The 25485-nt window shown below is 28.7% G+C and overlaps 1 protein-coding gene across 1 annotated transcript in view; it reads right to left on the reverse strand.

The window, feature by feature from the left end:
• Positions 1–25485, reverse strand: part of LOC145278287 (heat shock 70 kDa protein 14-like) — a 50285-nt gene that overhangs the window by 2953 nt on the left and 21847 nt on the right. Inside the window, exons 5-11 of the mRNA XM_080130581.1 lie at positions 24876–24966; positions 21720–21824; positions 18295–18456; positions 17062–17217; positions 10223–10325; positions 2867–2995; positions 383–475 (exon numbers count right to left, since the gene is read on the reverse strand). Of these exons, the coding sequence (XP_079986707.1) occupies positions 383–475; positions 2867–2995; positions 10223–10325; positions 17062–17217; positions 18295–18456; positions 21720–21824; positions 24876–24966 (839 nt within the window). The remainder of the gene's footprint in view (positions 1–382; positions 476–2866; positions 2996–10222; positions 10326–17061; positions 17218–18294; positions 18457–21719; positions 21825–24875; positions 24967–25485) is intronic.

Consider the following 25485-nt stretch of genomic DNA (forward strand, 5'->3'; position numbering starts at 1 on the left):
AAAACCGTTTAATGAAACACAGAAAACATTTTGTGACCAAAGAATTTCAAGATTTAGTGAGATGAATCCTTGGATCTCTTAAAAAAAAAAAAAAAAAAAAGTTTTGTTGCAGTTGGTTGGAATAGCATACTTTTTTTTTTTCTAAATATGCACATGAAATAGACACATCTTATAAAGATACTTGGATGCATCAGAGCCTTGATATGTCCATCGGTCACATTGAAGCTTGAAAGCATTTCAAATCTTACATTTGAAAATTTTTTCATTATTATTATTAAAGAAAGAAAAAATGTTTGACTAGTTGAAAATATTTGAAAAAATAAAATCTGGGTCTTAAATTTTTTTTTTTTTTTTTCTCTAAAAATTAACAAACACGTCTTACCTTGACAGCAATTGCTTGTGACAGAATTTCAAGTTGGCATTGATGATCTTTTTCTGGAATCAATTTTGTCTTCATGCTTTTCAAAATTCCAGCCTGAAACAAAAAATGATAGAATTCAAAACTAAATTGATTTTCAGATAAAACAAATGAGAAACATAAGGAGATGAAAATGAAAATCTGAAAATAATCTGAAATTTGTTTTTAACATTATAATTCTTCAGGAATACAAAAGTGCGGAGACTGTGGCTCTGTATAGAAATGGAAACCTGCAAAAAATTATCAACACATTGCTACGGAGAAATATCCTCACTATATATGACATATTTATAGAGCAGAAAATAGGGCACTGTCAAATATTTTATAGATTGATAGACATTTTCAGATCCTCCAAAAAAAAAAAAAAAAAAAAAAAAAAAAAAAAAAAAAAACAGGATGCTTGTGCATTATAAGTCTCCTCTCCCTCTTAACTAAAATCTAAGTTATTAATCAAGCACTAGTCCACCATTTTCGAAAAGTTAATCTCTCTGACTGACAGTATGGATTTCATTCTACTGCAAATACAGTCATTTCTGATCACATATACCATGCACTGGATAAGAGAGGGGAAGTCAAGGTTTTAATCCTTAATATATCTAAAGCCTTTGACAAAATCTGACATGAAGGGCTCCTAATGAAAATTAAATCATACGGTATTATTGGACAAATGCTAAATATAATTTAGTCCTTCTTAGACAAAAAGAAAACCCAGGTTGTTCTTGATGGACATACATCCAAAAAGCATAATATTAATGCAGGATTGCCTCAGAGGTCGATCCTTGGACCTCTATCTTTCCTGATATTTATAAACGACTTCCCTGTTGCGTTTGAAAGATATATTTGCCGATGGTACAATGCTCTATAATAGCCATTAGAGAAAAACAAAAGTATGCATATCTAAGGTAGAATCTTTAGAAAACAATCTCCAGTCTGTAGTGAAATGAGGCCGATCGTAAATGGATGGCTACTAAGATTAAGCTTCTTTCCTTTAACAAATTACAAAAAGCATTCTCAACCTTTGATACCCATGACTAATAAAATCCTACCTAAGAATTCTTCCTACAAACTCCTTGACTTAACATTCACAGGAAGCATGAACTAGAACAAATGCATTCAGGACATTGCAAAGGTTCCTTCTACTGTGTTAGAAAATTACTCACATCTGACATCATATTACTACAAAACCATTCACCCATGCATGGAGTACTGTTGCCACATCTAGGTTGGTGACAAGGTTAAAAAAAAAACTCTAATCTAATAGGTCCTGCACTGTCAACTAAACTCCAACCCCTGTCCCATCCCTGTGCCTGTTTTACAAGTATTTTAATGGAATGTGTTCTGATGAACTCATTACACTTGTACCCCCTCAATGTACATACCTCTGACAAACCCCCACTCCTTCATCGTAGAGGCCTCTAGATGCCGAAAAGCTTCTTTCCTCGGACTACTAGACTTTGGAATTCCCTCCCTGTTATCTGCTTCCTAGACTGCAGAAGTTTAAATATAATGTAAAACATCTCGTTCATCTCCTCTTAACATGGTCCCAAATAGTAATCGCTTACATTCAAGCGGCTTTGCCTCGTTTGAGGTGAACATGACTTTAAAAATAAAAAAGTGGATTTCTAAAAAGAAAAATATATTTTCAGTAAAAACACTAGTATGTATGTACGTGTCATGTTAAAAATAGTAAGAATTACAAAAAACGAGAGTAGAAAAATAATTACTAAGTAAACAAGCTGAGCAGATCTTTCTCCACAAGTAAAAAAATTTACTTTCACCATGACTAATGTTTGTGCAATATTTCAAAAAAATCTAAGACGTGGCTATTGAGAAAAGTGACAAAAACAGATGAATGATTTGGGGACAATTTTACCCCTATAATGGCCCGTAGGGTGGCAACCAGAGTTATCCCAGATAATCCATTCTGACAAAAATTTACTTTTACCATGATTAATGTTTGTGCAAAATTTCAAAAAAATTCAAGGCGTGATTATTGATGCTCTTGCCAAAATATATTTAACACTGTTTGTAGCATATGGGTGTACATGCCACCTAGCTTTCTTTCCACTCTTTTGGTGAATGCCTCAGTTGTAGCACCGTAAACAAGGACAGACTCCACCACTGCTTTGAAGAACTGTCTTGTTTTAGAATGTGTTAAAATTTAAGAGTGACAATTCAATTCAGCTACTAAGATTTTGTTTGTATTCAAAATAATTAAAACATTTTACTTGCTCAAATCATAAAATTTGATTTTCTTAATCAAAAATACTTTATCAATTTACATGATTTTTGAAATATGACATCGTCGTTCCGTGACGAGTGAATACATCAAAGATTTTTCTCTGATTTTGTTTCTGTAATTAAGTGTAATTCTAAGTAATTAAAAAAAAAAATGCTTAATTTAAAAAGGAATAAAAATGTCTGAAAGAAGGACAAGAGTTTTCCAACCTCTTTAGCTGCTCCCATTGCAATGACTTCATCGGGAGGAATACTGTTTATGAGTTTTGCATGAGGGAAAGCGTCAGAGACCATTTTTTGGACAAGAGGCGTCTTGGCGCCACCACCACACACGATCACCTATAAAAATAACAAAACAGAATTTACAAGCATTCATACAGCACAAAATTTTTTTTAAAATAAGCAAAACAATTGATATAAGATTATTCATGACTAGCAAGACCCATGGAAATTCCACAGAATGAGAAATACATTTAATCAACAAATATGTTTTGATGAAGCTGATAGTTTTCTGGATAGCCCCCAAAAGATTTTGGGACAAAAAAAAAAAAAAAAAATACAATAACAAGCAGTAAATATAAGTTTATTAATATTTCTATGAAAACAGTGTCCATTTTATTTTAAATATAAAATTGACTCAAATGAGATAAATTAATAAGTACTAATAAATAGTCAGAAAGTAATATTGTGCTACATAGTTCAATACAAATAATAAAATCAAATTGCAAAATACAATCTTTTATTTACTCCTTTAGTCAAGCACATCTTAATGTTCTTTTTGCTGTTTCTTTTGAACGTTCTCTTTTATGTAACGTTTCGCTGACTTCTTTCTTTGAAGAACCGCTTTACATTATTATGATGTCCTTTCTCACACCATTACAACAACGACCATATATTATAATGATTTTCAAAAATGAAGCTACATCAAAGAGAGGTCACTCATATTCTTGTCCAGAGTTGCCAGATTGGCCATTTTAAAGCTAAATTTCGTGAATTTGGCCTTTTTGAAGCAGTTTGGTCTTCAAAGAATGTATTTGTTCTTTTTCAAAGCATAAGGAAGGAACAATCAGAATATTATATAGATAATGTGCATGACCCACAGGTTAATTAAAAAATAAAAAGGTTTTAATAAATATTCAAATGATAGCTACAAATTAAATATTAATTTAATTAAACTTGAAATTCAGTTCTTCAAATCGATAAATATGAAGGTTTCCGAGTTTTAATGAAAATTTTATTTTCACACATTTTCTTCAATATGCATTTAAATAAGTCGAGCATACGGAGTGAAAAATTTACATTCACCATGACTAATATTTGTGCAAAAAATTTTTTTAAATCCAAGGAGTCGTTATTGAGAAAAGTGAAAACAAATGAATGGATGAACAATTTGAGGCAATTTTGCCCCTGTAATGTTGTCTAAGGGGCCAACCAGAGTTATCCTGGATAATCCATTCTGGCAAAAATTTACTTTCACCATGACTAATGTTTTTGCAAAAAAATATTTTAAAAATCCAAGGCATGAATATTGAGACAAGTGGGAGTAAATTACTTGATTCAATCCCTCATTTGTTGGGAAACCAAAAAATGTTCTTTTATATAAACACAGAAATGCATCTTGTTTCTACACGTTGGAAAGAGATAGAGGTTTGGGTAAAATAAAAAAATAAAAAGAAAAAAGAACTATTTATCAGGGATAAGAGTGGCTTATTCCGAAAAATAGTTGAAATCAATATGAATTTTTCAACCTGGGGGTCCATGGCCAATTTCCAGGGGTGATTCTGTCTTTTCCGATTTACAAAAAAGCACATTGTATTTCACATATGCTGCGACTTTGTAAAATTACGTTGCAAAAAGTCACAAGATGCACAAGTATATATATATATATATATATATATATATATATATATATATATATATATATATAGGCGTATTTAATGACTAAATTATCTTTTCATTAACGTTAATTGTTAATTTGTTGTAAATGTTTGGAGTTTTATGGCACATCAACCCATTTTAAGATAATGCTGAAAAACAAGTTATTGTATTGGAATACTTATTATAAACGATTCAAAACTATGGTGAAATTGAGAGTTTGTTCTTTCAAAGGAACCACTGTATAAATCAATTTCAATTAATCTAATAGAATTTGAACTCAGTCAATCGATTTTATTGAAAAATGGATGATTTCACCAATTTCGATGACAAGAAAAGTATTGAAAGTGTGAAACATTCATTGTCATTCAATTCCGGGCAACATCGGGTCTCCTTGTTAGTAAACAAATAAATGACATCTATAAAAACGGATATATTCTATCACTAGCAGATATTGGCTTAGTAGAAGAACCTTGGATTTCAGTCCCTGAAGTATCAGTTTCAAATCTTGTTAGGTTCAGATACATTACTGAGGCGTAAAAACAACAAAACACTTGTCCATGGATGATTATATTTTAGAATATGTAGCTCCTCATTCGAGGGCATCACATTTGTGAAATGCAAAGTTATGTATAAATAACTGAGCTTCAAGCTTCATACCACACAGAGGAGATGTAAAATTATGAAAAAATATGGGTGCTTCTTCACTATAATAGTGGAATTCAGAAAATTGAAACATGGAATTCAAATAAAACTAATGGTACCTACTTAATTATGTCACGGTAATGAACATATCCAAAAATTGCAAAAATAAAGTAGAAACTTAATTATAAACGAAAACCGTTTTCAAAAACACTTAGTTGAAATTGAGTTTTGCTAAATTGGCCTAAGATTTTCAAACCTTTCAGAAAATAATTACCTCGCTTGTTACAATTCGAAGTCAGTTTCATTTTTTAGCAAAACTTAATTTTTGCTAATTGTCTTTGAAAACTATTTCATTAATAATTAATTTTCTACTTTATCGTTTTTCATAAGTTTGGGATATGTTTATTACTGTGGCGTGGCAATTAAGATACCATTGGTTTTACTTGCAATTCAGTATTTCAATTTTCACTATTATAAAAGAATCGCCAAAATATCGATAAGATAATTTGGTAGATGTCATGCCATGATTCATTAGTAGCGTAAAGGGTTTGAATTACAAGGGAGATAATGTTTGATTTCTACTCAGAATTGTCTCCCCAAAATCATTTTTTTTTTGTTCTCGAATTGTAAAAATATATAAAGGTCGGTTATCGATAACTCTGTGGTTTAGTTAAAATGAAAAAATACTAAATCTAAAGAAACAGGTATGATTATCTGCAATTTTAATTCGTTTTTGGCAGAATTTATACATCTTGATATAAATATTATATCTGTCCGGGAGTTAATTGAGTGGTTATTATGGCAAATCTTCATTTAGTTAATATTTGATGTGTCTAATTACTAAGTTAACTAACAATAGTTCCATATTTAGCTATTCAATGGTTTCTAGCTGCATATAGTTGTAATTCTATAGAGTTTTCTTGGAGGTGGATGAACAAATATCTTATTTAGAACTAACGAGGGGAGGGAGTGGGGTGTCTTGCCCGGTTGTAAAATATGTTAAAATATTTTAACGTTTCCGAATTTTTGAGATGAGGATTGGTTATTTGTATTATTTAGATCCATCGGACATTTCAGTTGATGTATCTTGTCAAACTCAGGAATTTAATTTTATTTACTTCACAGAGGTAGCATGCTCTCGTTCCATTAGCCATGACTGGATAAAGGTTCTAAATAATTCGCAATTGTATTTTTCAGTCACCACACTGAGAATTGAACCTTCAACCTTCAGGAAAATATTTCTTTTACAATTGATTTATCCAAATACTCTAACCACTGTGCTACAAGTCCTTGCGGACAGTTCTAGCACAAATTTTAGGAGCTATAAACCTATTTTTATTTCTATTTGTGAATATCACTATTTATTACTATTAATTATTGTGTGTATATATATATATATATATATATATATATATATATATTATTGTATATTTATTAATTCCGCCTTTTCCATAAAACAACATCCGAGCTAGAAGAAATAGAAATATGTTTACAGTTTCCTGTTCAATGTTATGTTCAATAGTTTAACAGTTTATTGGTTAAATATTTACACACAGACATCTACTGTTTTTTTATACAGATCACACTTATTTTTTTAACAAATGCAGAAAATACAAAAAAATCTTTATGCATGTACTCATCATGAAATGAAGACGTTATTCCAAAAATCATGTAAATTGACCAAATAGTTTGTTTTGTTTCTTTTTAAGAAAATCAAATTTTATGACAAGAAACTCATAAGGGCGGACAACTCAATTCAACTAACAAGATTTATCTATTTCTCCACAAGTAAAAAATACTTGATTGCTAAAAATCATAAAATTTGATTTTCTTAAAAAATAAAAAATGCTTGGTCAATTTACGTGATTTTTGGAATATAACATCTTTGTTCCATGACCAGTAGGTAGACCATAAAAACTTTTCTGTATTTTTTTTTAATAAGTGTAATTCTTTTGAGCCAACGCTTCTAGCTTTACTACAATAAATTCGAGATTGTATCGTAATATCTTTCCCGAGTTGGATGGAATGTCTATTTGGGGAGGGGTAGGGGGTCTTTTCTCTGAATATCATCTTTTAGTGTTTTCAAGTTTTTTTTAATTTTAATCTTCCTCATTTTTAGTACTCTTACTATTTCATTTGCGGCAACGTTTAATATGTGTTTTCCTTTGATGAGTTGTATGATTGCAGAATGGACTATATTTTCTATCAGAACAAAGCACGTGTAACACAATAATGAAAACAATATAGACATTCGCCTATATTGTAAGTAAAATAATTAAAAATATAATAATATAATATAATAAATTATGATTGTGGACTGATATGTTCTTTGATCATTGGAATTTAATTTACCTATATATATATATATATATTTTTTTTATAAGGTGATCACCACTTATCAATGCCCAGAAGCCACTCAGGGATAAAGGTCATTGCAAGTACAGTACGTTAGTGTGGGGATTCAATAAAAGTGTCTACTTAAGGGGGCAGTTCATCAGGAATTTGTTTACATTGGACTTGAAGACATCCAGGTTGTAGTCAGGTGGGAAGATATATATATATATCTATATATATACAAAAGTGAAAGTGTCTGTGTATCTGTGTCTGTGTACATTTCCCTACGCAATAACTCTGTCAATTTTTACTCAACAGACTCGAAATTTGATATAAAGGGTACTGAGATTTGGGAAAATCGATGTGATCGGTTTTTGGCCAGAAATTTGGCGATTAAGGGGTCAAAGTTCAACGATTTGACCTTTGAGAACTCTACCAAACTCCTCCCACAATTTTGGGTCTACGCACTTGAAATTTTAGATATAAGTTCCTTGGACATGAATCTAACTTAATAACTTGATTTGAGCCCAAAACAATAAATTTTAAGGGGTCATAATAGGGGTCAAAGTTTTAAAAAATTGACCTCTGCAGTCTCTTCCAAATTACTCAAACAATTTCTGGTCTAAATATTTGAAATTTTACATAAAGGGTATTCAGAGATAGGGCAAGCTTTTTCATCAGTTTGGGTCGAAAATTTTTAGTTACCAATATATAAATTTATGTATGTATGTCTGTTTGCATGTCTGCCTTAAACTTTCAATAGAGGCGACGGATTTTACCAAGATCAGTATCATTTTAAAGTTCGACCTTTCATACGACAAATATCGAAAAATTGGCTAAAAATATTAATATCTTCCCCTTCAACTAGGCACTTTTCTACAGGGGGGAGGGTCACTTTTTTCGACGATATTTTTTAAAGTTATCCTCTCCTTTAGATTGTCTAGCCTTACTTTTAAAAAATGTTGCTTCCGGTTTGGCGGTGGTCGTGACAGCATAAACGTTAGGTTTTACCTCGTTCTTTTCCTTCTTTGCGGTACGGGTTCGAGCCTGCCTTCCTACTACCACTTTTTTTTTGCTCAACATACACATCCAAACACCCGGGCAACGCCGGGCTGAAATGCTAGTATATATAAAAGTGAAAGTATCTGTCTGTCTGTCTATCTGTGTGTGTCTGTCTGTGTACATTTCCCCACATAATAACTCTGTCAATTTTCAGTCTACAGGCTCGAAATTTGATATACAGGGTATGGAGATTTGAGAAAATCTTTGTAATCCATTTACAGAGAAATTTGGCTGTTAAGGGGTCAAAGTTCAACGATTTGACCTTTAAGGACTCTACCAAACTCCTCCCACAATTTTTGGTATAAACAATTGAAATTTTAAATATAGGTTCCTTGAACATGGATCCAACTTAATAACTTGATTTCAGCCCAAAACAATAAATGTTAAGGGGTCATAATAGGGGTCAAATTCTTTTTAAATTTGACCTCTGCAGTCTCTACCAAATTACTCACACAATTTCTGGTCTAAAAATTTGAAATTTTACATAAAGGATATTCAGAGATAGGGCAAGCTTTTTAATTGGTTTGGGTCGAAAATTTGAGCTACCAATATATAAATGTATGTATGTATGTTTGCATGTCTGCCTAAAACTTTCAACAGAGGCGACGAATTTTCACAAGATCAGTATCGTTTTGAAGCTCGACCCTTCAGATGACAAATACTGAAAAATTGGCTAAAAACATTAATTTCTTCACTCAACTGGACACTTTTCTACAGGGAGGGTCGCTTTTTTTACCAATATTTTCGAAAGTCATCCCCTCTTTTCGATTGTCTAGCCTTAATTTAAATCTACGTCACATCCGGTTTGGCAGTGGTCGTAACAGCAAAGACGTCACTTTTTTTTCCGTTCTTTTCCTCCTTCGCGGTACGGATTTGAGCCTGCCTTCCTACTACCATTTTTTTTTTTTTGCTCAACACACACCTCCAAACACCCAGGCACCCATGCTAGTATATATATATATATATATATATGAGAGGAAAAAAATAATGAAAGACGAAGGTTCTATGTACGGCATGAAAAAGAAAACTGGAATCTTCTTCTAAAGATTCCAATCTTTTTTTTATGTTTTCCATAGATCCTTGCTATTTCAGTATTTTTTTTACCTCTCATGTATAGATATATGTGTGTGTGTGTGTATATATATATATATATATATAATTAATAGTAATTATAGGAGCAACCACACTCGTGAAAAAGAATTTCAAAAACTATCTGGCAAATATACCTCATGAACCAAGTGCAAGAAAGATTCAAACAATTCCACTTAAAAGGATGGTTAGAATCTTAAAAAAGTTGCTGGGTTGTAATGTATGAGATAGCGAGTGAATGTCTGACATCTGTAAGGATATCCCATCCCCAACCATCACAAAATGATAAGAAAATTTAAAAAAAATGTATGTGGCAAAAAGAATCAATTGCAACCCGCAGTTGAAATAGAGAAATCTAAAAAAGCATTTTCATTTTTATTCTATACAAGGTAACAAGTTCAATCTTTCTGCTGGGTTGAAAAAAAAAAAACCTGTTTACAGAATGGATGTTAACACATTTGTGTTCAGTATTCCGTAGACCAAACGTTATAATTTTTTTCTTTTCATAAAGCATTAAAGTGCATAAATCACATCAGAATTTTTATTTTTATTGCGTTTTACCTTTTCAATATCAGATTTGGAGATTCCACCTTCAGAAAGAACTTCATCAATTTTCTGCAAACATCGAGTTTTCAAACTGTTACACAAACTTTCAAATCGGGCCCTGCAGAAAAAAGAAATAGTTTGTTTTTTTTTTTAAAGAAAACATTTATGAAAATATATATGTATAAAGATTTATAAAAAAATTTTAATTATTTTCATTTTCAACTTTTACATAAAAATTATATATGTCTTTTTTGCTTCAAATAAACTTGTTCAAACCCTTTTTGTCATACAAGAAAGTGTTTGATCTTAGCAGCTGGGAACAGAAGATGTTAGACCATGCAGTAAATAAATAAGTAATGAGATTGTCTTTGGGGTGACGTGACATGATGAAAATGAAAATTGTGTAAGATAACATTTTTAAATTTCATGAACAATACATTAATAGTATTTGAACATAATATTGAATATTTGAATGCAATATTGAATGCAATATTGAATATTTGAATGCAATATTGAATGCAATATTGAATATTTGAATGCAATATTGAATATTTTAATGCAATATTGAATATTTGAATGCAATATTGAATATTTGAATGCAATATTGAATATTTGAATATAATATTGAATATTTGAATACAATATTGAATATTTGAATATAATATTGAATATTTGAATACAATATTGAATATTTGAATACAATATTGAATATTTGAATACATTATTTAATATTTGAATACAATATTTAATATTTGAATACAATATTGAATATTTGAATACAATATTGAATATAATATTGAATATTTGAATGCAATATTGAATATTTGAATACAATATTGAATATTTGAATGCAATATTGAATATTTGAATACATTATTTAATATTTGAATACAATATTGAATATTTGAATACAATATTGAATATTTGAATACAATATTGAATATTTGAATGCAATATTGAATATTTGAATGCAATATTGAATATTTGAATTGAATATTTGAATACAATATTGAATATTTGAATACAATATTGAATATTTGAATGCAATATTGAATATTTGAATACAATATTGAATATTTGAATACAATATTGAATATTTGAATGCAATATTGAATATTTGAATGCAATATTGAATATTTGAATGCAATATTGAATATTTGAATTGAATATTTGAATACAATATTGAATATTTGAATACAATATTGAATATTTGAATGCAATATTGAATATTTGAATACAATATTGAATATTTGAATACAATATTGAATATTTGAATGCAATATTGAATATTTGAATGCAATATTGAATATTTGAATTGAATATTTGAATACAATATTGAATATTTGAATGCAATATTGAATATTTGAATACAATATTGAATATTTGAATACAATATTGAATATTTGAATGCAATATTGAATATTTGAATATAATATTGAATATTTGAATACAATATTGAATATTTGAATGCAATATTGAATATTTGAATGCAATATTGAATATTTGAATACAATATTGAATATTTGAATACAATATTGAATATTTGAATTGAATATTGAATATTTGAATGCAATATTGAATATTTGAATACAATATTGAATATTGAATATTTGAATACAATATTGAATATTTGAATACAATATTGAATATTTGAATACAATATTGAATATTTGAATGCAATATTGAATATTTGAATGCAATATTGAATATTTGAATTGAATATTTGAATACAATATTGAATATTTGAATACAATATTGAATATTTGAATGCAATATTGAATATTTGAATGCAATATTGAATATTTGAATACAATATTGAATATTTGAATGCAATATTGAATATTTGAATACAATATTGAATATTTGAATACAATATTGAATATTTGAATGCAATATTGAATATTTGAATGCAATATTGAATATTTGAATGCAATATTGAATATTTGAATACAATATTGAATATTTGAATACAATATTGAATATTTGAATGCAATATTGAATATTTGAATGCAATATTGAATATTTAAATGCAATATTGAATATTTGAATATAATATTGAATATTTGAATGCAATATTGAATATTTGAATGCAATATTGAATATTTGAATATAATATTGAATATTTGAATACAATATTGAATATTTGAATGCAATATTGAATATTTGAATGCAATATTGAATATTTGAATGCAATATTGAATATTTGAATTGAATATTTGAATACAATATTGAATATTTGAATGCAATATTGAATATTTGAATGCAATATTGAATATTTGAATACAATATTGAATATTTGAATGCAATATTGAATATTTGAATACAATATTGAATATTTGAATACAATATTGAATATTTGAATACAATATTGAATATTTGAATGCAATATTGAATATTTGAATTGAATATTTGAATACAATATTGAATATTTGAATACAATATTTAATATTTGAATGCAATATTGAATATTTGAATGCAATATTGAATATTTGAATGCAATATTGAATATTTGAATATAATATTGAATATTTGAATGCAATATTTAATATTTGAATACAATATTGAATATTTGAATACAATATTGAATATTTGAATGCAATATTGAATATTTGAATACAATATTGAATATTTGAATATAATATTGAATATTTGAATGCAATATTGAATATTTGAATACAATATTGAATATTTGAATACAATATTGAATATTTGAATGCAATATTGAATATTTGAATGCAATATTGAATATTTGAATATAATATTGAATATTTGAATACAATATTGAATATTTGAATACAATATTGAATATTTGAATACAATATTGAATATTTGAATATAATATTGAATATTTGAATACAATATTGAATATTTGAATACAATATTGAATATTTGAATACAATATTGAATATTTGAATACAATATTGAATATAATATTGAATATTTGAATGCAATATTGAATATTTGAATACAATATTGAATATTTGAATGCAATATTGAATATTTGAATACATTATTTAATATTTGAATACAATATTGAATATTTGAATGCAATATTGAATATTTGAATACAATATTGAATATTTGAATACAATATTGAATATTTGAATGCAATATTGAATATTTGAATGCAATATTGAATATTTGAATATAATATTGAATATTTGAATACAATATTGAATATTTGAATGCAATATTGAATATTTGAATACAATATTGAATATTTGAATACAATATTGAATATTTGAATACAATATTGAATATTTGAATACAATATTGAATATTTGAATGCAATATTGAATATTTGAATTGAATATTTGAATACAATATTGAATATTTGAATGCAATATTTAATATTTGAATATAATATTGAATATTTGAATACAATATTGAATATTTGAATGCAATATTGAATATTTGAATACAATATTGAATATTTGAATGCAATATTGAATATTTGAATATAATATTGAATATTTGAATACAATATTGAATATTTGAATGCAATATTGAATATTTGAATACAATATTGAATATTTGAATACAATATTGAATATTTGAATACAATATTGAATATTTGAATACAATATTTAATATTTGAATACAATATTTAATATTTGAATGCAATATTTAATATTTGAATGCAATATTGAATATTTGAATGCAATATTGAATATTTGAATGCAATATTGAATATTTGAATACAATATTGAATATTTAGATACAATATTGAATATTTGAATACAATATTGAATATTTGAATACAATATTGAATATTTGAATGCAATATTGAATATTTGAATGCAATATTGAATATTTGAATGCAATATTGAATATTTGAATGCAATATTGAATATTTGAATGCAATATTGAATATTTGAATGCAATATTGAATATTTGAATACAATATTGAATATTTGAATACAATATTGAATATTTGAATACAATATTGAATATTTGAATACAATATTGAATATTTGAATTCAATATTGAATATTTGAATGCAATATTGAATATTTGAATGCAATATTGAATATTTGAATGCAATATTGAATATTTGAATGCAATATTGAATATTTGAATACAATATTGAATATTTGAATACAATATTTAATATTTGAATGCAATATTGAATATTTGAATGCAATATTGAATATTTGAATGCAATATTGAATATTTGAATATAATATTGAATATTTGAATACAATATTTAATATTTGAATACAATATTGAATATTTGAATACAATATTGAATATTTGAATACAATATTGAATATTTGAATGCAATATTGAATATTTGAATGCAATATTGAATATTTGAATGCAATATTGAATATTTGAATGCAATATTGAATATTTGAATGCAATATTGAATATTTGAATACAATATTGAATATTTGAATACAATATTGAATATTTGAATACAATATTGAATATTTGAATGCAATATTGAATATTTGAATACAATATTGAATATTTGAATGCAATATTGAATATTTGAATGCAATATTTAATATTTGAATACAATATTGAATATTTGAATGCAATATTGAATATTTGAATACAATATTGAATATTTGAATGCAATATTGAATATTTGAATGCAATATTGAATATTTGAATGCAATATTGAATATTTGAATGCAATATTGAATATTTGAATGCAATATTGAATATTTGAATACAATATTGAATATTTGAATACAATATTGAATATTTGAATACAATATTTAATATTTGAATGCAATATTGAATATTTGAATGCAATATTGAATATTTGAATACAATATTGAATATTTGAATACAATATTGAATATTTGAATACAATATTGAATATTTGAATACAATATTGAATATTTGAATGCAATATTGAATATTTGAATGCAATATTGAATATTTGAATACAATATTGAATATTTGAATATAATATTGAATATTTGAATGCAATATTGAATATTTGAATGCAATATTGAATATTTGAATACAATATTGAATATTTGAATACAATATTGAATATTTGAATACAATATTGAATATTTGAATACAATATTGAATATTTGAATACAATATTGAATATAATATTGAATATTTGAATGCAATATTGAATATTTGAATACAATATTGAATATTTGAATACATTATTTAATATTTGAATACAATATTGAATATTTGAATACAATATTGAATATTTGAATACAATATTGAATATTTGAATACAATATTGAATATTTGAATACAATATTGAATATTTGAATACAATATTGAATATTTGAATACAATATTGAATATTTGAATACAATATTGAATATAATATTGCAAGTTTTAAAAAATAGACAAAACCAATTTTTTTTTTTGCATTAGTTAATCTTTTTCCTACCATTGTTCCTTAAATGAAACATTATTTTTGAAATCACGTAGGATTCATAATTTTATTTCAAATTCGATTTTTATCACATATTTGCATAAAACTTGATTTTAATAGTCCATGTATTTTACTTTCACATTAACTGCCAATAATTATTGATGTAGTCTACAAACTATGATAAAGATTAAAAAATTAAATCAAAAAATAAATTCTATGGTCGAGAGGATAGAGATTAAGGTATGCACAAAAACAATGGAATGGATACAAAAATAAAATCAAATAAATTGGAAAAGAGAAAATGCAAGAGCAGGTTTTGTGATTGAACAGTGAAAATTTCTTTTTTTTTTTTTTTTTACAAAGGTATCACCACTTATCAAGGCCCAGAGTCCACTCGAGAATAAGGGTTAAAAAGTGTACAGTCGTCAAAAGGACAATATAGTAATCGTTAGAAGTGTAAATTTCGTAAATTGGATTACTTAGGGGAAAGGCTCATCAAGAATTTGTTTACATTGGACTTGAAGACGGCCATATTGTAGTCAGCTGGAAAGTAGCCAAACGGAAGACAGTTTCACAGGTATGCAGTTCTAAGAAAGCTTTGTTCATGGAATCTACATTTAGGTTTAGACACAGATAAAGGGTGGGGGAAATTGATAGTGTTTACAGCCAAACAAGTGTTTCTCATGAATGTTTGGCAAGGGAGAACCATAGATTGGAGCTCAGACGAGCACTTGTCATGTAAATAACGATAAAACAGACAGGCTCGCAACGTCTCTTCTGTGAGAAAGAGGTTACAGGGAAGAGAAAAGGTCGTTCCTACTAGACTACGAAGCCTATTCTGAACTCTGTTAAGGCAGGATAAGGTCTTCCTAGTAGCTCCTGCCCAGATGTGACAGCAATACTTGAACGTACATGGCTCTTATATAGGTAGAGAATTGCATCAGCAGTTAAGATTGAATCAAGTATATAGACTGTTGTCTCCACCTCCCATTTGCATCCAGACCACAGCATCAGCCCAAGTGGCATCGTTTATCAACCTCCCATGACAAGAAAATGTAACACTGGGTTAGGAAGGTGCAATTTGAAAAGCCACCATCTTAAGGGAAGAGCATTCTGGACTACAAAATAATGCTTGGACAGTCTCATCAGCATTCCCCGATAAGGGTGCCACAGGCGATTAACAATAAGCCAACTTCTCAAAGAACAAGAAGGTTAGGAGGGCATACCTCTTGAAACTGCATAGAACTATACACCTCAGTCTGCATGCGATTGGGGACCGCTTGTGAATTTCATACTCCCATAAAACTTTCTCCTTCGGAGGAGGCCAGTTAAAACCACATAGCATTAGTGCCATGCACACACACAGTCTGCATCCATTAAAGGACTATATAAGACCAATAAAAAAATTTTTTTTAATTTTTGTCAGAAGTAAATCAAAGAAAATAAAAGTGGGGAAAATGGCACTGTATGCGAGATGTCGGGTGTAGCAACTTACCGCGAGACATTTGTACTAAAGTCCATTCCTTCATAGAGAGAATCAACGGAACAGTGTGAATTGCTGACCGTCGAGAGTGTGTGCTTGCACATCTCCGCACCACGTCGCAGTTTGGCAAGAGAACGTTTGTTGTCACTGATATCATGCCGACATTGTCTATATGGATAAAAATAAAACATTTTGTAGAATTTAAAAAATGCCTTAGTACAAAATTAATAAAGTCTTTAAAAAAAATTTTTTGTGTGTAAAAAAAAATGTTTTTTGTGCATATTATTTGATTTTATTAATGCAAGATTTATTAAGGAATTTTCTTAGCATCAGCAAATTTTGGTTGCAACCAAAATAAATTTTAAAAAGGAAGATTTAAATGAAAAAACTATTGATACAAAAGGAATTTTATTTTATCTGGTCAAGGCGTAGTATATGAATTTTTTGTTTTTATTTCTGCCCCATTCCCTGTCCTATTTCAATAAATTTTTGTACATAAATAGAATTTTGAAAAATAATAAATTTCAAGATATCTTAAGTAAGATGTCCCCACGAGTAAATGTGGTATTTTGGTGACCAAGATGAATTTAGTTAAGAATAGGATACACATTTTCATCACTATAGACCAAGGATGACTAACAACCTCCTTTGATAACTCCTTCCCCCTCTTTTAATAGCTTTGTTTCTAATTTGTTTAAAATGTAAATTCTTTATATTTTCTACAAATAAATAATTCAAAGTGTAATATCTGTTCTGTCCTCAGTCACAAAATGAGAAATTTAAAACTGAACCACTTCAATGAATGAATTTGTACATGCACAGAAGTAATAGAAATATATCGGCAAGTTGAAATGAACATTTTGTATTTCAACTTGCCAACATATTTCTGTAAGCTTATCAGCCATCCAAACCAAAGATTTTACACATTATAAACCATCCTTGGTGTATAATTACAATTTCAATAGTTTAAGAATTTATCAGTTAAATATTTTTTTTACACAGACATACATACTTACATACATCTGTTTTATTAACATAGTGTTTTTTAAAACATCAGTTTGGAGTAAAGGGGAAAAAAATTTCAAACTAATTTTCATCTGTTTCCCTTTTTGTGGTTCTATCCTTAAATAATATAAATTAAAACTTAAAAAAAAAATTATTTAGAAATGCCAATATTTTTATGGCTGCATGGGTGTAGAACAAACGAACAGATTTTTAAAATTTTAATCTGAAAAATTAATTCACCTTTTGAATTCACCCTGTAGATGTTTAAGTAAAACCTCCGTGAAGTTGTCGCCTCCGAGTTTATAATCTGAACCACCTGTGACAATGGAATAAAGGCCATCAGCCACACGGATAACAGTCACATCACACGATACACCTCCAAGACGGAAGACCAACACCAACCTAAAAACAAAGAAAAAGATAAAGAAATGAACAATTGGCAAAAAACTGTGAGACAAGAATTATCGACACAAGAGGACATTTATTAAATTCTAACAATAGCGGTTATAGTCTGCTAACATACTTCCTAACTTCCAGCATGGCTGCTACCGGAAGTGATGAAAAGACAAATCAGTTCATTCATTTTTTTCTCTTTCTATCTCCGTTGTGCATGTACACTTTTTTATTACATTTTTCCAATCGTTCTTATTTTATTTAATAACTAGCAGGGCTACCCGGCGTTGCCCAGGGCCATAAAAGTAAACAAAATAAAGTGTTTATTTTAAAATGAAGGAATAGGATAAAGGGCTTCCACATTTTTCTCATGATACTAAGGGGAACAAATTATAGATCATATTTAGATATCCCCCTGCACCTAACAGATATGCTCCAAAATTGATAATGATCGGTTAATTAGTTTTGGTGTGAATTTTAATCAAACAAATATTAAACATTTAATACTGAAATTTTACCCTGGCTTTATTTAAGATCGCATTCAATGGCGATGGATTGTACTGAAATAATAACTGTGTGTGTGCATATGTTACAGATTACGCAGGGCATAGGCGACAGTCGGGGATATTTCGTATACTTAAAAAATAGACGAACAGCTAGCGTCTAAAAAACATAACTTACTCTAAAAATAAAAATAGATTTTAAAAAGTAAAAATATGTGTGTGTTTGTGTGCATACATTACAGATTATGTGGGGCACAGACAAGAGTCAGGATATAATAGATTTTATAAAGTAAAAAATAAAAATGTGTGTGTGTGTGTGGGTGTTAGAGAGGGGGAGAAAGAGATATTGGATATACGTTTTTTTTTTCAAGTTGAAAGGTTAAAAAAAATATAATAAATAAATAAAAGATTCCAGCCCTAACATAATTAAATTGTGTAAGAAAAAAAAAAAAACAGAAAACAAAACACAAATGAATGGATAATTAAAGAATAGAAGGTTAAGAAGAAGAAATGTTATCACATTCTCAGACGCAACAGAATCGAACACAAACACACGCACGCACGCGCAAACACAAGCATGCACAAACAAAAATGAATACCATTTGCGAAGGAAAATATGTGCAGAGAGACCAAGAGAGAGAGGGGGGAAGAGTAACCCCTTTTATATACACTGTGGACCTGTATAATTGAAGGGAACAGTAGTCCAACCAATACAAAGCCCCAATTAGAAGGATTTATATCGTACGTACATGCACACACACACAAACAAAAAAAACAACAACAAAACAAACGTGTCGACAAAAAAAGAAATAGAAAGGATAGTGTTGTAGCATATAGTATGCGTTAACAATTCCAAATATAAGCAATAATGTTAAAATGTGTTCAATCGTTAAAAAACTCAATTGTAAGGGCTATGTAATTTTTTTGTTGCTGTTTTGACAACGACGAAAAACTAGTTACTGAACGATCATTTAATGACTTAAATGACCGATGCATTAAATTGAACTTGATGCCAGGTGAAATAATATGTCTCCTAGTGACGCCATATTTTAATTTTAATAACTGTTCATTTATAAATCAAAGAACTGGATTCTGGAATATGAGAATTATCAGCGCTCACCAATCAGAATGGACAGTGCAGAAAAATTATTTTTTTCATCTATGAGCATAAAGAAAATAATATTTTTTAACAAGATTCACTCTTCTTCAATGAGACAATGGTCACTCCAAAAGTAATGCCTCTTATTTTTTCACTCAAAAAGTTGAAGAGCTACAAAGACAGGAATGATACCATTAAAACGAGCAACCTTCTGTGCGCCAAAATTTATTCTTCTACATAATCACCACCATTCTCAATGCATTTTTGTCAGCAATCTAATGACGCATAGCTGCTTCCGACACTAGTCCATGACAGGGCTGCTTTCTTAAAGTCTCACACCATCAATATTTGCAGTGAGATTGAACTTTCAGGTCATGAATGCATAAGTTGTCATCATAACAATACAATTTGCAATTCCCTCTGATCCATTCGGGCGGAATACAAAACAGGGTGCACCATTTTTGGAACGACCCTTGTACATTTGTCACAATTTTAAAACCTTTTAAAGTGAACAATTGTTTCAGACAATTTTGAGATTTTCTTTTTCATGTAAATTTAACACAATCCTCCTCCTCCTCCTCTAATGAAGAGAAAAACTGTTTGTTTTTTTTATTTTTTCTTCTTGTATTTCTGCTTGCTATTCGACAAACAGTGTTGAATCAGAATTGCAGTTGTTGACTGTACACATCTTGTTTCACTCTAAAGCCCTTACCGTGCGAGCACTCTTCCAGATGGTACTTAGTTTGCAATAAAAGGTGGCCATTTACCAATTGCATGTGTCAACAAGTCAAATCACGTACAAATACTAATAATTCATTTTAAAACATTAAACAATACATAGACAATGTCCATCTTTTTTTCCATCGTGACCATGTAGCCGTCCAAAATGTTAGTTTGAAGAAAAGGAAAAACAAACTTTCTTAATTATTATTTAATAATTAAAAAAAATTTCTTTCATCTTAAGCAAATCCTTCAAATAAAATGGATGATGAACTTACTGGATATGTTCATAGCTTATGAAATCTGATCAACTGCGCCCATTTACACACTAACACTGTATAAAAAAGTATAAACACACACACACACACACCTGATCAGTTATGGGTAAAATAGCAACTTTTGTTCAACTAATTACATCGAATGAATCATTTACAATAAATAGGATTTTTTTTTTCAATATTAAATAAGAATATAAAAAATGTTGGGTTTAATGGTCCAACAACAGTGGGATCATTTAGATCAAAGACGTTTGATTTGTTTTTTTATATTCCTTTTGAGATGTTGATTTTCAAGTGTTGAATTATTTTTCATATTATTCAGAATGTATGAATAATTTGGTTGGATTTTTGTGGGTTTTTTTTTTCATTTAGAAATTTTGAAGATTTTACTCAAAATTGATATTTTGAAAAAGGTTTTTTCACTCTATATTATGTTAAGTAACATTTGGAATAGATTTGATTATTAAAGTTGTTCCAGTTGGAGAGGATGTTTTAGTGGGATTGCTAAGCAACATTTCGTGCGGATCAATTTTTTTTGTTTTTTTTTTTTTCAAGTAAACATGGATGACTGAGATGGGTATGCCCAATACGAAATAAGAAAAGGACTATTTCATTTGGCCTTTCTTTATTTTTCTGTGATGAGAAATTATAATCAAAATCAGATTTACTCACCCTGACGACTGATCTTCTTCCATTTGCATGTCGTAGGCAAGGACTGCAGCCGTCGGTTCATGGATAAGACGAAGGACATTAAAACCAGCTTTCGTAGCAATTTGTCTGAAATATAAAAATATGTTATTACCAAAATTTACATTTTAAAATTATTTGATTTATTTTTTTTTTTATTCCTGTTGCATGAAACAATGATTTTTTTTTATATACTAATGGGTCACCACTTACTAAGACTAAAAGCCACTTGAGGAAGCGAGTTAATGAGTGTCAGTTAAATTGACAAACAATATATGAGAGGATTGAAAATGAACGACATGAACAAAATTTGATTAAGAGGATAAGTATTTGTTTGCATTTGACTTTAAGATGACTGTGTTTTAATCTGCAGGGATGCAGTCCTGTTTCAAAAACAGGAACTTTTTGGAATGAAACTCCATTCATGAAAATTCCATTCGGCCTTAGGCATAAAAAGGAAGAAAGGAAAATTCTTTGAAGTGGTTTAAAAAAAAAAAAAAAAAGAAACATTAATGCTGTAAATGTTTTTGCTTTGTTTTTTCAGAGAATTGTCAGATTTTACTAAAATTTCCAGAACCATTATCTTATGAATTAATTTTATAATATAGAAAAAAAAATTGTATAATCACATTTTTTTTCATTTCTAGAAACTTCTAGAAATGAAAAAAAATGTGATTATACAATTTTTTTTTCTATATTATAAAATTAATTCATAAGATAACGGTTCTGGAAATTTTAGTAAAATCTGACAATTCTCTGAAAAAACAAAGCAAAAACATTTACAGCATTAATGTTTCTTACAAAAGACCTGCCAGTTATTAAACCAACTCAAAAATATATGCAAAACTTGAATGCGTTCTTTCTTAAAATCCCAAAATATAATCTTGTAGAAATTTGATGACATTGATTTAAAAGAAACTTTAGTTTTTCAGATGAATATAATTTCTGAATATCATTTAGCATTAAATAAATTCACCTGCCAAATATACAGTGAAATAAAAAAGGGTTTGAGATTTTGCATATGTGCAAGAAAAATATTTTAAAATAAAATAAAATAAATAAAAGTAATAAAAACATGTAAAGACACTCGACGTCTTGATTTTTGATATTCAAGACATTTTACAAGAATTTAATTTTTTTAATTTACAGTTTATAAATTAACATGTTAACTATGTAAAATTAATCTTGCAGAAAATTAACTTATCTTTCTTAAATTATGATAAAAAAATCGCAGAAGAAATTTAATAGTTTGAAGAAATTAAAATAATTTTTTTTTTTATAGTATATAGAAAATCCTCCAGAGATTCATAAAACCATTGCAAAAAAAAAAAAAAAAAAAGATGCATTTAAAGAAATACTTTGTTTTATATATGTGTGAAGATGCATTATGTGCACTTGTTCTCTGCACTTCTGCATTCACTAGTCGTGATCGTCTTTGTTACCCAATCATAAAATATTGTTAAATAAAAAAAAAAACAGAACTTATCGTGTTATTAAAAGAAAAAAAAATGGACACCTGTAAGAAAGTTAAAAGGAGACAGAAAAGGGAAAAGAGAAATAAAAAATGTCACATGGTAGACACATGTAAGTTGAAAGGAGAGAGAAAAAAGAAAACAAAAATGCTGTATGCTGGGTGTAAACTTGCATAACTTAAGTTCATAAGTGAACATGTTATCGAAGGGACCACAACAACATAAAGGTTATGATGTTGCAAATTTAACTTTTTAAAACGAAACAATGAACCAACCGTTCGCATGCATGATTAACAAACAGTATCGAAACCAAGGTTTTACCTGATCCTAACCCTTCAAACAAAATGATATTTCTACATAAAATGATTGAGCATTTTTTTCTGATTTTTCAATAGTATGTGTCCAAGAGATCGCTCTTTTTAACGGTACCACATTCATGCAGCTTTGATGCAGATGACCAAAGTTTTTAGTGGGCACACAAACACACAGACACTTGAGATTTATATATTAGATAACAATGTTTATTAGTTTTCCATATATGGCACTCGATTTCACAAAGTTGAATGGTAGACTTTTAGATCTTTGCAGACTGACACACATAAGACCCATTAAAGAGTCTCTTGGGTAGAGTTCTCAAGAGACCACATCAGCCGGAGAGACATACTTGTTTGAACTGTGTTGTAGCTCTCCAGATGATCAAGTTGGAAATTTATCATTGTTGCTGGGTTGTTAATGCTTGAAGAATTGTCTCCCTTTGACAGTTATTTCAGTAATGTAAGAACTTGGGTAACCTAAAGTTGCCTCTCTTTGTTAACTGATGACATGTCTTTTTAGAATTGGTTGACTCGGAGTTATCTTCTCTTTGACAGTATAAAAACGCGTGTATTTGACATGTTCACCCTCTTTGTGTTGTAAATATGTAAAATAAACAGACGTTCTGTGTATAAAAAGCTAAAAGATGTTACGTTGTTAATTAATTTGTTTTCTTTTGTCATCCCCAATATAACTTCCACTATGAAGTCATCTAAGGAAGAAAGGTACTTTTTCTTTATTTACTCCATAATTAACTTAACAAAAATTATTAATTAACCCAACACAACTTTCAAAAAGCCGGTTTCAGTGGGACCCTTCCATTAAATGAGGCACTTACTTTTTGAAACAAAGAGAATATCTCTTGGGTGGTCTGATTCTGGCCAGAGATATTTTCAGTTCTATGCACCCCCTTTTTTCTTCTAGCCAAGTATCTATCACTGCACTGTCTCCCATTCATATGCACTAACAAAACATATCCTGCACTGCACATGCTTACATATTTGCTTTTGTAAATAAGAATTTTTGTTTAAATTTATGTTTGAACAATGAACAAATTCTTTTAATGGCATCAGTATGTTATTATTCTTCTCCCATATCTTTTTTTTCTATTCATAAAATTACTTTCAAAGAGAAAATGATTTTGTTTGTGACAAAAAAAAAATTTTTTTAGCATCAAATAAAGCTATCCATAAAGATAAAGATACCATAGTTAATAATTATAAAATACAAATATTTTGAAGAATTTGAATAAAGAAAACATTTTTTTTTTTTTTACCAAATGATAATCCCTGACATTTGGTTCACGAGAAGTTATGAATTTATTTTGTTTCAAAATTGAAAAGTATTGAGCACTCACCGTAGGAGATTCTTTTGGTCTTCAGTAAAATTCAGAGGCACAGCTAGAACGGCATCGTGGCAATCTTTTCCAGCCTTACTTTGGCCAATCTCTTTAAAAAGAAAATCAATTATATAACAAGCAGTTTGCTGTTTGTCAAGCCAAAAGTAAAAAATGACAAAACACCCACAGAAATCACTTTTTCCACTGCTTCAAACGTAATAGATGTATGGAAACTAAAGCCGTTTTCAGGACTGCCAGCAACCATTGTAAGAAAGTAATAAGGAACGCAAGAGAGTTGTATGCTCAATCTGTTAAGTCCAAAGTAGCTGAGCAGCGGCTTGGTTCCCACCAGTTTTGGCAAATAGCAAACAGAATCCTGAACAGAAGCGTGTGCTCCATCCCAACTATTATCAATGGACCTGAGGTAATCTCGTCAGCATCAGACAAAGCCAAACTCTTTGTCAAGAACTTTGCAGCAAATTCTACCCTTTGCGACCAAGACCGCCAACCCCCAATATTTCCTCCTGTATCAGAAAACACGCTATGTGATATACGTATATCTGTACGTGATGTTGCGAAGCTAATCAAAAACCTTGATTCGAGTAAAGCAACTGGCCCTGATGGTATT

Source organism: Euprymna scolopes, chromosome 1 (assembly GCF_053919585.1).
Source record: "Euprymna scolopes isolate OS-2025 chromosome 1, ASM5391958v1, whole genome shotgun sequence".
NCBI classification, from domain to species: Eukaryota; Metazoa; Mollusca; class Cephalopoda; order Sepiida; family Sepiolidae; genus Euprymna; species Euprymna scolopes.